The following is a 14,707-nucleotide window of genomic DNA, read 5'->3' as shown; positions in this document are numbered from 1 at the left end:
AAGGGTGTCTCCAGAGTTTCCTAAGTTCGAAAGTGGAGTTCCCGTGCTTATGTTTAAGCTCGCCATTTTTTCCTACCCTCTATTTGCTTACTTTTCCAGAATGAATTTTTCTCGTTTCTCAGGACAGAGAACTGCTGAAGAGATCGGATAGACTATATAAAGAAGCAGGAGGGAGGGAGGGAGGGAGGAGGGAGAGAGATTATCGTGGATCTTTTTACATAACAGGAAGGAGCGTGCTTATCGCAGGCGAGTGGCTGATGCTTTTGCCATTCAAAGACTGCTCTTTCGGGTCAAAAGTAGGATCCTGCAATTCAGGACATGCAGTTAAGACTGACCAGCTTCACATCTCCACGTATAGATGAAGAATTATTAGGGATCCGGTCTGAATATATTGATCTCGTGATGTAAGATAAGGTAAAACATCATGGAGAGCTTTCTTCTCCATCAGATAACATAAACGGTGTATAATCACTAGGGTTACTCTGAGTAGTCATTTTTCCCGCTTGAGGAGGGGGAGGTGAAGAGTTCAATTTCCCATCTTTTTGGGGGCGGAGTGAGGACATGTAACTAAGGGAGCAAGGTTTCACAACCTCTAAAGGAAATAGAAAAATCACATGACAAATAAATTATGTTAGGTTGCATTTGATTGGGCTTTTGGTGAGCATTTTTGAGGAAATGTAGAGGACTTTAGGTTAATTAGCTTTTTCAAAATGCAAATGTGTTTGATGAAGTGTAATTTAAAGATGATTAGGAAACAACTTTAGTTTAAGTGATATTTAGAAAAATCACACTTGTAAGAGAAACTCACAATATTTAAAAATAAAAAAATTAACCCTATGCCAATGTGCCAAATTTGGCCTAAGCAGTCATTGCCTAAGGTTGCATGACCTCAAGTGACACCTAACAAGGCCGCTTGGGGTTGGCCAAGCCTAGGATGTTGTTGCCTAAGGCCGCATGACCTTAGATGACTGTCACCTAAGGTGATTAAGGTGATTGATGATGAGGGCATTTTTGGAATTTTAAAGTGAGGGCGAAATTGAAAAAAAATATATTAGTATTCCAAAAATATGAAAGCCCAAAGCTCCTACAGACCTATCTTGGACTAAAGGACTTTATAGAAGACTTTGGAAACACAATGTATATCCCCAATGCTCTCAAAAAAAAAAATTTGTCTAACACCTCAACATTTGCACAACGGCCTTTGGGAAATATATTCCTAATTGCAGCCTGCATGCTTTCTAAGTACTGTTGAATTTCATTTGCTTTCATCGAAGTACCAATGAGGTTGCGATTTTGTAATGCAGTCCAAGCATAGGAGATGACGAGACTTCAACAAGAAGCCAACCTAACCTTAAACGTGCCGATCCTCTTTCTTTGGCGAGTCTATAACCAATGTTAACTCGAGTCTAAAACCTCAATAGATGGAGAGGAACTCGTGTCATTGTAGGTCGAACAAATTAATGTATATCCACCAAAAAACCAGAGCCTGATCACGGCAATATTTTCTTAAGAAAGAGATGCAGCAAGCAGCTTGCTTAGTCGTGTGATCCAGTCCCACGCAGATTTAGGAATCCCAGAGGATGGCTTCACTTTGAAGATGCAGACCTCGTCAACATTTATCAATTGAAGATGTCTCAATGAGTGTGGCTTGCTTGCAATTTGTAAGGTACAGGGGACAAGTTTGCTTTGGCGGACTGGTCCTGACACCAGACCCCATATGTTAAGAAAATTACAGAGAAAAGAAACCGTAATAGTAACCTAAGTTGATTGCTTCCCGATTGGAGAAATGCAGCCATGAGGTTACTGATTCAATTAGAACAGAGAAGTAAGATTAAGCATCATCTCGCAAGAGAGCCAAGTTCCACATCGAACCTCCATCACTTGAAACGGATAGTCTCAGTAGCATCAATCATTGTGGTCATTGACAACATTAGACCATCAAATCAGAAACAGTATGTCAAGTCCACTGATGAAACTCCAGAGTCACAAAAACAAACATAATTTATTCCGGATGCATGGGGTAACAAGTTAGAATGGACCATAAAGTTTTCGAGATGTATTCAAGTGAACAGAAAAAAATTATGAGCAAATATAGCCATCACCCTATGGACTTCTACTTTCCAGGGGAGCCTGACCCAACAGCCTTCCAAATCCTGATCCATTCGACCATGGCTTCAGCAGCACGGGCAAACACAGGATCTGTTGCTCCAAGCTGCTGCTTTATGGCCCCTGCCATTTCCACCACACAATCCTCAGCCGTAGTTGCAGTTCGGGGAAGTCTCACCGACTGAAAGAAAGGCACCACATGTTCCATTAGCTTTACGCCTTGCCACTCTTTCTTCAGACTCTCTACAGCATCTCCTCTATCCTTCCTCCAAACGTAAGGCAGCCCACTTTTCACGCCCAAAGACAAGTGATCGCACGCCACCTTAACACACATTCCACTCCATATGTCCTCTATGGTTTCCCATCTAAATTTCCCTTCAGCAGCCAGCCTCAGCGCAGGGAACAAGGCTGGACCTACTGCCTCGCGATCAAAGGCTATGTTTATTCCACTCACTGGCATAAGAGTCCCTGTTGGAATGGTCAAAACAGCATCCACATATCGAGCATTTCGCTCCCCTGGTTTAAGAGCTTGTGTGGGGGCATCATAGTCTGCCAGATTGAGCCAAAGTCCACATGATAAAGCACAAGCTACCCCGGTCCGCAAGCTGAATGGATAGCCACGCACGAAGTCGGCACCCTTGCGGTAAGGATCGTAGAGTGTGTTAAAGAAGAAAGGAGTGGCCGGGTTGGTAAGATTGACTATGTGCTGTGCCACAGCATCCACAAAATCACCAGTACTATCCTGAGCTGGTAGACAGTCGTCATCAATGGATACAACGTACTTCTTTCTCGAGACAAGGAAACCAAAATAACGGCATGAGTAGCCAGAAAATGAAATTGAAGAGGAACCAACAACCCGGTCTATGTCGGACTTCGTGTAGACGTCGACATCGAAGCCATCAGGTATGTTAAGTTCCTGTTTAAGATCAGGGTCTTTGACAATTATCAGGTGGAATCGGGAGAAAACTGATCTCCATCCATTCATGAAGGATGTGAGGTCAGGATGGATCGCTCCAATCACAATATCAACCTCGTTTTCCTTGATGCTTGCTTGAGACATATTTCCAGAACCAAGTCAAGCAATGAATGAACAAAAGTTTCAGACCTCAAAACCAGCTGCTTATAGATCTCAACGAGAGTTCTTGAACTTCCCCAATATCAAAATTTTTCAGAGCACCCTGAAACATACAAATTTCAGATCATCAATCAACTAGAAAATACAGGGTCAGGACTGAAGCTCAAAAGGTAAGTGGAACTCACTCGTAGGAAGGACAGGATCGAGGACAGGACGAATTTTCAGAGTCTTGATGAATGCAAGAACCTCATCTTTTCCTGTTGCCAAGAAGAGCTTCAGGACCTTCTCATTCAGCTTTCCAGCTCTCAATGTCCTCTATAGTTGGAAAAAAGTATGGTTTACTTGACCAGTTCCACGACATAGGAGATAAATTTCTTACGGTGCATGTAGATAAGTTGCATTGCAAAAGGGACAAAAAAAAAAAAAACAAAAAACTCAATGAGTCAGGAAAGGATTCCCCAAGGGAACCGGTGGGAAGGCAAATAAATTCAAAATATCACAGTATCAGAAAGTAATCATGATAATGATGATGCAGCGAATCAATCAACGTATTTTCTCTCTGTTTTTCAGCAGATAAATTTCTTATTGACCAGAAAATCAGGAATCAAAACCAGAAGGGTTACACGCTTATGCAGCTTCAAAGTGACCGAAGGATGGATAACAATAGTTGCCGAGTAGTCACGGATTGCACATCTCAGCAAACAGAAAGACCTCAGTCACATCACAAAAGATAAAAACTCGACCAGACGAATGCACCAACATATCAAGGAGATAGCTCATCTGGAATAATGCCTGCGCAAACAGCGTGCATAGAAGGCGTGAATTCAACAACTATCCGAGATACAAGACACCGTCCCAAATTAGAAGTTCTACTCATAGCACAATCAAATGAAAAAGTTCCCCAAATCACATATTGGCCATTACACAGAAACTGCATAACATTTGCACTCTGGACATACCCCACGAACTCATCTACCCGTACGACACAAAAATTCAGGCAGCGTCACAGACTCTCCCGTCTTTATCAGATCTCTCTCATTAGCGTGAACCCAACAAATAGCAGCTCTCACACAAACCCTCAGAGGCCATTTCACCGATCAAACGGAAGCAAATGCCTGACAAGATCACGACCCAAATCTTCCCAGCACACCGCAGTTCCGACTCAACCCGATTCAACCACATCCGGAAACCATCGACTGCCCATAATTTCTAAAGCCCAAACAAAGGCCGAGCCCGGCTCAAGCTCCGACCTTTCCGCCCGTACACACGAGAACAAGACAAAACAAAGGAAACCCAGATAGAGACACACGCAGAGAAGGAGAGAGAGAGAGAGAGACAGAGAGAGAGAGAGAGAGAGAGCTTACCAAGATGAGATCGAGGAGGACGTGATCGGGGAGCGGGGAGAGATCGGAGAAGTGGGCGAGGTTGAGGACTGCCGAGTCAATCGAGAGAGAGAGGAGAGATGGCGGGTTTCTCATTCATCCACCCCCCAACGACAGCTATTTATCTCTCCCTATCTCTCTGTGTGTGTGGCTTTCTCTCTCATGAACAACGAGGGAGGACAACGTGGGTGTTGGGTCCGAGAATTGCTCCGAGATTGCAGACTGGCAGATCGAAAGACCCACTTTTTTTCTCTCTCTATCTCTCTCTGTGTGGCTGTGTTATCCCCGTCCGTCCGTCCGTCCTTTTTCTCCAACACGCCATTACCACTGCACCCTTCCTTCTCCCCTTCCTTTTTCCTCCTCCTTTGACTTCGCACGTGCTGGAGACTTCGCTCGCACGTACTCCTTTTTCTTTTTCTTTTTCTCTTTTTTGCCCTTTTTATGGAAACCAAAATAAAGAAAAAGAGAAGTTCGTTCTTATCTTTTTCTTCTTCTTTTATTTTTTCAGTCAAATGTTCTTATCCTTGACAGAGGAATGGACTCTGTCAAGAAACCTCCTGGGCGAGTTGAATGTCATTGCTTTTAAAAAAAGAGTTTGTTACGAGTGTCATAAAATTTAATGCCATACCGGATTTCTTTTAACAAGAGATATCGTCGATAACTTTTTTTCAAAAATCACGACATTCAAGTAATTAATTAAAAATAATGATACAAAGCAAGCATCAAGTGCAAATATAATCCTAATCATGAGTATTGAAACTATTGAATTTAAAAAAATGCTTAAGATCTTTGATAATTCCTTGATCACTTAAAATGTCGACTAAAATTAATGCGGTTGCGCACCTTAGTGGTTTCGTGAATGAATTCAAGTAATTTTTCTTGTTTTAAGGTAGTAGGTAATCTTCTAATTCAATAGGTAAGTGGGTAGCTTTTTGTTTTTGTTGCTTTTACAAGTTTAGCCTTTGAAAAAGCTTTTTTTTATTTTATGGGAACATTAAATTCAAGTGGAGAACAAAAAAGGAGTTATTTTCTTTAAACACAAAAAAAATAGTATAAATTAAAATTAGAAATTTGAAAGTGAGATAAATGACACTTCAGAGTTATATATAGCAACTTTAACATTTGGTTTTTTTATTTTTTAATTAGGTGAGTCGAGAGGTGTAATTTTTATTTAGTATACGAAAACTAATGTAAAATATCAATTACCATCCAAACAAGACAATAGAGGAAAGTATATATGACATAACGTCTACATAAGATTTTATTCTTAGGTATTTTAGGTAATATACAAAAAAAAAAAACTGTTTAATCATAAAGTCGCGTCATCCATATTAACAACACCAAACTCAATTTTAATTGAAAAATTGAATAAGCAAATCAAGGCTGAACCTACAGGCAACATGACTTTAAGTGCTGTAGATGGATGCAAATAATTATTTTATAATAAATGAATATTGAATAATTGTTGTAATTGATTTCTTATCACGTATGAAGTTGTTGATATCATTATTAGCTTTAGTAGCATAATTAACATAATTTTAATTGCCATCGATATTTGATAAGTAATTGATATAACCTTAATTTCTACTTTAATTTAACAAAATAAACAAAAATTATAGACAATTTAAAAGTCAAGATGTAGTCCTATCGTACCTTTTTCATCTTAAATAAAGTTAAGCTGTTGAAAAATCAAATATAAAAAGTGAAAATCATTTGAAAGTTTCCCAAACAAAGAAAGTTAATTGTCCTATGCAAATAGATTATTAATCACCAAATCACAATTATAAATTAGACAAATTAAAAATTCAATGAGAAAGGCGTTGAACATAAATTAAATATGTACAAAAAGCCTATGACAAATTAAAAATTTAAGGACAATCTAACATGATGGGTTAAAAGCTCAGGAATTATATTACACACTTGGCTAAATTTCGGAGGCCACTTGTACTATTTTTTATCATAAGTTTTCGTGTAAGGAAGTGCAAATAAATATATTTTTCCTTTTTTTGGGAAAAAAGAAATAAAACAAGATATTTGGCAAAAATAAGAAAAAAATTTCTCAATAAAACCGAAAATAAAATCGTGAATCTCCAAGAACTGGGTGACGACTCGGGAATTCGTTTGCTTTGGCTTCACAAGCTGATCGCGAGAGAGAGAGAGAGAGAGAGAGAGAGAGATTAGCGGTTGAAGATTTGCGGTAGAAACCATGAGGATCGTGCGCAGAGACTTGGTCCCGAATGGACCCGGAAGCGTTAGGTACGCCCCGCCGACGAATTCCGCGAATTATCCGCTAAAGTTTGCATCTTGATGTGGAATTTTTTAGGCAGTGGTTTTGTCGGTCGATGTTTCTGCAGTTCGATCGAATCGCTGTGATTGTAAGGAATAACAAAGATTTGTGTTCTTTTCTTTGTTTCCTTTCTGGGTCAGATGGTGCCGGTTGATTCGGATGATCTGGTTTGCTTATAATCTAATTGCTCCTGGAGATTCAGTTATGGCTAGCACTGTCAGGTTAGCTGCTCTGACACTTTTCTTGTTGCTCTTTTCTTGAGTGGGTTAGCTGATATTTGGTTGAAGAATAGTCTTGGGCTTGAGAATTTCTATGCAAGCTGCTGTAACGTTACTGTTGCTGCTGTTAAACAATGTGCTGTAGCATATTCTCCGCTATGCGTAACACTGGAAGTTGCTTCATTTCGTCGCGTCTCCAATTAAGCCCGAGCAGGCTGGTTCCTTAGTTAGTTGGCGGGCCTAGTTAGTTTCCAGGAAATATTGCGTGTGGGATGTTTTTCATGGTTCTTTCCTTAAGCCTTGAGTTTGATTGAACATGGCACGTTACAGGAAAGTACTGAGAGAAGCGGCTTCTGGAGGAAGAGATGCTGAGAGAGTCAAGCTGAAGTTGGAGATAAGAGTCGAGGTACGACTTTGTATCCTTATCCTGATGTTTGAAACGATGAGGTTAGCCAAAGAGGTTTGGTAACGTCAGTTGCTGAGGATGGTCACGAAATGAAGTTCACTTAGCAAAGGCTGTTTGAAGCTCGTCTTTCGAAACACATTAGACTTGTGCATTTGGAGTTTATTAGATGGCTGTTGGGTAGTTTCAAAAAAAGGGATACCAGGGAAGAAGATGGGAGTATTACAGGCATATGTCTGCCATCCTGCTAGTAAAAGGGCAAGGCGGTGCTAAAATTCATTCGTGTTAATTCCAGTTGTTTCTCTGAAATTGCAGTTATGCCAGGGTACATCAATTGATACAATTGTTTCACTTGTGCCTGTCAGGCTGTAGATTATGATAAAGTGGGGTCTGTCTTGCGTATTCGTGGAAAGAACATTCTTGAGAATGAACACAAAGGTAAGCGAATAGTGTTGAGTCAAACTCCTTTCCGTATCACAGAGACCAGACATGTCAATGCATTACTGATGTGACCATTGTTCCCGTAGATAGGTGCATTCCACACTTTGGAGCTGGCAGAATCGGCCTTTTGTTTTGAGAAAGGTACCTTCCATTTTGAGTTTCTTCATTTTATTTTTTCAGCGTGTTCTGCAATGTATAGTCACTTGTTTCACTCTGTCAGGGTAATTATGGGGAGATCCAACTCAAGAGCCTTTTAAGTGAGAGCTTCATTTCATGAGATAAACTGCGCCTGGTCACTAATTCATGGGATCTTGACTGTTTCTATGTTGCAGAAGGTCTGGGACTCACTGGCATTAGATGTACTCCGTCAGGCCTCTGGTATTCTTTTGTATTCATTTTAGAGGGCATTCCTATTGTTATGGGTACATGCACATGTCATCTAGGATAAGTCTTGGGTTTCTTCATATGCCTTGCTTGCACCTTACTATCTTAGACAGTTAAACTATGCTGATCATGGACAATTTATCACCAACCGTCTCTTCTTTAGACAGTGTAGATGATCTCCAGAGTCCAGAAATAAGTGGCAAGAACAATTCGATTTAATTGTTGACAAATGAGTGGGTGGGAATCTTCGGGGTAGCTAAGTAAAAACATACAATCTTTAATGATGACTAGAATTTATTGTATGATAACAAGAGATCAAGTAACAATGTTCATCTTTCCCTTTCAATGAGGGACCTGTCATGAGTGAGTAAACCTCGGGCGCATGAAATCCCTATTTAATCCCAAAGGGCCAGGTATAGTGCTAGCCAAATCACTAGTTTTGTTAAAACCCTGAACCACATCTAAGAGATTGAATGCTGAGAAACAAATTGGTCAGCAATATGGTTTTGGAGTTCTAAATAGAAAGTGAAACACCTCCGTTGATTCAGAATCTATTAAATGACTAAGTTGTTGTGTCATGTCTGTCTCAGAATTTAGCTTTTAACTCGACCTCAGTCACCATTTGCTCCATTAACTTCAAGATATGAATTCTTGACACAGTTTCCTTCTAAGATGCACCGTGCTACACTTTGCCACTAGATTTGTGGAAGTCTTTGATTTTTTTCCTTGTTTAGGGTTGGTCTCTTGCAGTATAGTCTAATCTATGCATCTGCAGACCCGGAGCAAGTGCTGATCTTGCTGTGATTTTGATGCAAGAAGGATTGCACATATCTTCCTTGTCGGTAGAAAGGTATGATTATGCACGTGCACCATGTCCTTTTAGAGATTTTAGCTAGAATAATTTTGTTATCCCGGTACCCACTATGTTTTAACCTCAAAGGTCTTGATGTGAAAGGGTTGTTGAGTAAAAATGCGGTTCATATTGGGGGTGTAAATGGTTGGTTCGGTTCCCTTTTTTGAAAAGTTAAACCGAACCAATAATGAAAATTTATTGAACCTAACCGAAAATCGATCCTATCCGAGCTGAACCGACCCAAAATTCCAGTTTGGTTTGGTTCAGTTTTTGGTTATTACTTTTGTGTTTGTTTTTTCCCTACATCTATAAACTTTTTATTTTTTAAAAATCGATTATTTATTTTTTTTTTATTCTTTCTTTTCTTTCTTTTTCTTTTTTTCTTTTTCTTACTTTTCTTTTTTCCTTCTTCTTCTTCTTCAATGGCCAGCGTGGTGGTGGTCAGCGACCGGCCATTGAAGAAGAAGGAAAAAAAAGAAAAGGAAAAAAAATTCAAAAACGATTTAAAAAATAGATTTTATCGGTTTGGTTCGGTTAACTAAATCGATAAAAACCAAACTGGTTAAAAGTCTCGATTTTTAAACCGAATAAGAACCAAACTGGAAACCGAATTTTTCAGATTGGTTCGGTTCGATTCAATTCGGTTTTCAGTTCGATTCGGTTTTTGACACTCTAGTTCATACAATATGAGGGGAGAATATGTTCATTTTCTTTTCAAAATTTTCTGGTTCCAGCACTGCCATAAGCTTGTAACGGCAGACAATTTTGGCTGCTAGTGGGTATTTAGAAGGCATCGGCCATTGCTGGATAAACTCTGACACTAAGGGGCCAGGCCCTTATGCACAAACACTTTTTGATGAATGTGCTACGTCAGTGTGTTGTCTGTATTGAAATCAAATGTGCATCAATTAGACATTCTAAAATCTGGAAAATTGCCTAATGGAAGAACTTGAAAGTATTTATTTGTGCTATGCGAACATGATATAGTTTTGGCATAGCATCAGGTCCATATTATGCATTTGGCTATGACAAGTATTTTCTAAAGATCATGATAGTACGCCTCCACAATGACTCATTCTTTCTCACAATCTTTGAAGCTGTTGCCATATCTTGGGTTTTCTATTCTCTTTCTGCTCGGGTGGTGACTATTTGCATAATTTTCTGGATTCTTCTTAATCACAATCATTGTATGTCTAGTATTTAAAGATCTTGTCAATGGCCTCAAGTAGTCTTCACGTTAGGGAAAAAATGTCTGTGGGAACATGAAACGAGATATTTGATTCATTGCAGAATGCCGTGTATAGCTGGTTTCTACTCATGTTATTTTTCACTGGATCCAAGATCTCGCATTCCTTTCATTCTTTTTAGTATCTTCTGAGTAAATATTTTTCTCAACAATTTACCCTTGTATGGTCTAAATCTGACCGCCCTTACAGCATGACAACTTCTCGTTCTCGGATAGAAACATCGATTCCTCGCAAGCATGGACCTGCTATAGCAGGTTATGATTGTATGTTTCTTACCTGCAGTCAATGCAATATATATAATGAAGTTTAGTCTCTTACTGTGTGCCTTTGCACAGGCTCTGAAAAAGTTCTTCGATAATGTTTTACAGGTTAGTCAATCAATGGAATTATTTTAACCACCACTAGGGAAAACTGCTGTCTTCATGTGAATTCTTGTGGAAAGCAGCTAACCGCTTTCTTCATTTGTCTTAGGCTTTCATGAAGCATGTTGACTTCAATGTAGTACGCTGTGCTGTTATTGCCAGTCCAGGCTTTACAAGGTCTGGGATAAATTCCATTTCTACTTCTTTTATATAGGTTTTACCCCATTAGATTTACAATTCATGGAAGATTTCTCGATTAGTTAATTATATGTTTCTTTTTAATTTTGTACTTTTTTTGTGAATTAGGATCAATTTCATAAGCATCTGTTATTGGAGGCAGAGAGAAAGCAGTTGAGGCCCATCATAGAGAACAAGTCACGGATCATACTTGTTCATACAAGCTCAGGATACAAGTATCATCAACATCTTTGTTGCTTATAGTTTAGATAACTAAAGCTGCTATGTTAAGACAGTACTCTGTAGCAACGGCCAAATCTTAGGAATGAAATCTGGTGTGGTTCCAGAAATGTTAAAATTGGAACACTTATGGTGTTTATTTAGGAAAGAATATGTCTCAGCTGACCTATGAGATGTTGTCTAGACATTATGATATAGCTTGGTGTCAGAAGCTCCATCATTGTGTTTGAACGTGTCTCTAGTTAGAGTCCTTTTTACAATTTCTAAAAATTTAAAAGTCCAAAATGCTATCAAGTGCTTCTAATTAGGGACTGTATGTAATCCGTGAGCTTGCATGAATTTGAAGGATATTTATTGAATGTTATATCTACTCTGTCCCCTGTATTAAGTCTTATTTTGACCCTGTTTCATTTTTTTTGTTTTTAAGATTTGTTAATTACATCCAATGCTGAAGAAATACCATTTTATATGAGACTCATCAGGTCTCTTCTGCTATTTAGTGATCTTCAAGAGGCATTGCAGCTTGAGTACTTATTTGTGATATCGAATAATGGATATCCAATCATCTTTAAGAGGAGAAAAGTGATGGCCAACTTGTATGCACAGAAAGGACTAGAGAACTACTGGTCAAAACTAAGGAATAGACAGTCACACCTTTTTGTAGAGTGATAAATGAACATAGTAAGACGTATACTCAAAAGAAGCAGACTTTAAGTGAGGATGATACTGTTCTTTCGTCGGCTTGTAATGTTCTTGTCTTATGTAGTGGCCATATGAATCTTATGTTAGTTCTTAAATGAGTATTTCTTCAGGGATAGTCTCATTTTGTCGATCGTTTCATGAAATACTAATTTAATGTAACTGATAAGCATGCTTAGTTAATTACATCATCCCTTTGCTAATATGCAGGCATAGTTTAAAAGAGGTTTGAATGCCCCAAATGTCATGAGTATGATAAAAGATACTAAAGCAGCTCAAAGGTACGTAATACCGAGCAAAAAAATTCCTTTATCATTCATTTTCTATCTCAAAATTTCTCTATTAAGTTCTTCATGAAAAAAAGAAATGCATGGCCCTGATTACAAATTTTTCATTTTGTCCGTTTAATACAGGTCCAAGCTCTCAAGGATTTCTTCGACATGCTCTCAAATGTCAGGTTCTTTTCCTTTTAAAAATTTCACATTCTCTCTTCATCTCTTTATTAATCGATGCCTTGTGATAAGCATTTGGAAAATGATAAAACAGGCATGCAAGATAATTAGTTGCTGACTGATTGGGCAAAAACCATAAAATAGTGTTTACTTGTCGAACAGCTTAATCAAAAGCCAGGAATTGGATTAAGGTCAAAATAGGCAGTGCTAGCGTTTCTAAGGAGATGCTGAAACCGTGGTCTTCCATTTTGATGTATCATTATTGGAAATGATGTTTCAAAATTATCCCAATTTTGTGCAATAAGGATTAGTTGAGTTTATTGTTGATCCTGTTGTCGCCGCTGTAGTTGCTGTTGTTGTAATTATAATAATCCATTATATGAAAAATATTTTTAGGACGAGACCGGGCATGCTATGGACCTAAGCATGTGGAGGTGGCCCATGATAGAATGGCTGTCCAGACACTCCTTATCACTGTGATCTCTTCAGGTCAGCCCCAATATTTTATGCCGACTGTAGCTGCTTGCCATGCGTACAGCATCCCATTGGAATTATGTGTTGTTGTCTTTTCCTTACTGACATTGTGTAGCAATTCTCTCTTATGCAGATAACTGTTTTCTTTCTCACAAGAACTCGCTCAAAGCGTCTATGATAATATAATATAATACTAATAATAATAACAATACAATAGTAAATCATGCATGAAATATCTCTGGTTTTTCTTATATGGCTTTTGAATAAATCCAAACTGATAAATGTACACTGCAAATCCTTCATTTGGATCGTTTTGCAATTACTATAATATTTTTCCATGCCTGTTTTCATAAAGTACAGAGAAATGAAAATTGCTTGCACCGGTTCTTGATCTCCTATATCAGGTGAATGTGATTATGTTTTAAGATGGATTAATTGCCCAGCTACTTTAGCTGCCTAGCGTGCAACTATAACTCCATTGTTAATTCGACTATTTATTCAAGTACTATTCAACAAGAACTTTTGGAACTTTTTGAGAGTGCAGCCCTCTCTCCTGATTCCCTCTCAGTCCCATGTCCATTTCTATTTTGGTTTCCTCTCTCTGATTTCTGTGTTCTAACAGTATGACTCATGCATATTTTTAAGCGACATGCATTGGTCTATAACCCTAATCCTATATGCATGAAATCACTATACGTGATGTGATTAATTTTCTGATGACATCTTGGGGTTGTCTCCAGAAATGCCGATGTAGCAACAAGGCGAAAGTATATCAATTTAGTCAACTCAGTGAAGAATTCAGGAGGCACTGCTCATGTATTTTCATCCATGCCATGTCGGAGAACGTAAGCATCATTGATTTCCCTTCTTTGCACCATCTTTAATGCATGTTATCCATGCTTGGTTTTGTGAGTATAATTGGAGCCTTTAAGCATTAGCTTATTGAGATAAAAGTACCTTTGGCACTAAATGGACAGATAAATGAGGATGATAAAGCTTTGGATTCTGCATATGTTGTATTATGTTGGTATAGATAAAGCTTTTATAACTTTGAATAAACCGGCTTACAAACGTTACTTCATGAACAGAACTGGCACAGTTGACTGGGATTACCGCCATTCTTCGCTTCCCTCTACCTGACCTTGATGATATAGAGATGTGATCCTGTCGTTGCGATAAGCTCAGAGGAAGACATGACATAAGACAAGGAAGACGCAATTTGTCAAAAGTTCTAATTATGAACAGAATCAGGAATTTGTATTTTGGCAATCCTATGAGCATGTGTTTTATATCAAAGGATGTGGTATTGTATTTGTGCCATTTGATGGTTGTGGCATTGGATGTCTGATTCTCTTGGATAAATCACGAGTTAATGTAAATGTTTTACGATACGTTATCAGTCGAAAGCCAAGGGCGATACATAAGATTGAGTCTTGGATGTTATTGTGCCATATGTAATGGCCAGGGCATTGCATTTTTCCAAGAGTTCTTGGGGGGTTTTAAGTGCATATAGCTTTAGTGAAGAAATAGGCTCATGTGTAGCAGGCCCTCAAGTAAAACGGGAGGAGGATGGAATTCAAGTGAAAGGAAAAATGGAGCTAATTAAGAGCCATCACATTTCATTAAAAACAGCAAACCAGATTTGGCATTCTCAAGATCCATCCTAAGAAACCAACTAGCGGAACTACCTATCATCAATCATTGTAGTCGCCATCAGTAGCGATCCGGTCCATGATCTTGGAGACCACCTCTGCAGACTCCTCAACAGCTTGACGCTCCTGTTCAGCTTCTCACGCTTGAAACCACCGCTGGCGCTTCCTCTAGCATTCTCTCTCTATACCGCCGCTGCCATTGGGCCCGATCAGCTCCCCACTATCTCAGCTCCATTTCCTTGTTAACAAGTTCTG

At 38.8% G+C, this 14,707-nt stretch overlaps 2 protein-coding genes and 1 long non-coding RNA gene across 5 annotated transcripts in view; 2 read left to right on the top strand and 1 right to left on the bottom strand.

Annotated features, from left to right (window-relative positions):
* The window catches only part of LOC104426635 (sterol 3-beta-glucosyltransferase UGT80A2), a 98,038-nt gene that overhangs the window by 52,041 nt on the left and 31,290 nt on the right, over positions 1–14,707 (top strand). The gene's annotated exons all lie outside the window — the stretch shown is intronic.
* LOC104426651 (probable UDP-arabinopyranose mutase 5) lies at positions 1,901–4,889 on the bottom strand. 2 transcript variants are annotated; one of them, XM_018868153.2, is made up of 3 exons: positions 4,546–4,889; positions 3,367–3,496; positions 1,901–3,156 (listed from the first exon to the last, which is right to left on the bottom strand). In XM_018868153.2, the coding sequence occupies exons 1-3, from the start codon at positions 4,657–4,659 to the stop codon at positions 2,114–2,116; spliced, it is 1,287 nt and encodes a 428-aa protein (XP_018723698.2). In that variant the 5' UTR covers positions 4,660–4,889; the 3' UTR covers positions 1,901–2,113. The 2 variants fall into 2 exon arrangements, with proteins under 2 accessions (XP_018723698.2, XP_010038085.3); XM_010039783.3 differs by having other exon boundaries at positions 1,901–3,284; positions 4,546–4,887.
* Positions 11,018–12,797, top strand: LOC120290304. Its single transcript, XR_005548198.1, has 4 exons — positions 11,018–11,171; positions 12,085–12,155; positions 12,288–12,326; positions 12,723–12,797. It is a non-coding gene; the product is annotated as an uncharacterized LOC120290304 (long non-coding RNA).

This window comes from Eucalyptus grandis, chromosome 2, assembly GCF_016545825.1.
Source record: "Eucalyptus grandis isolate ANBG69807.140 chromosome 2, ASM1654582v1, whole genome shotgun sequence".
Taxonomy (NCBI): Eukaryota; Viridiplantae; Streptophyta; class Magnoliopsida; order Myrtales; family Myrtaceae; genus Eucalyptus; species Eucalyptus grandis.
Note: the sequence above shows the minus strand (reverse complement) of the source record. Positions and strands in the feature narration are given on the sequence as shown.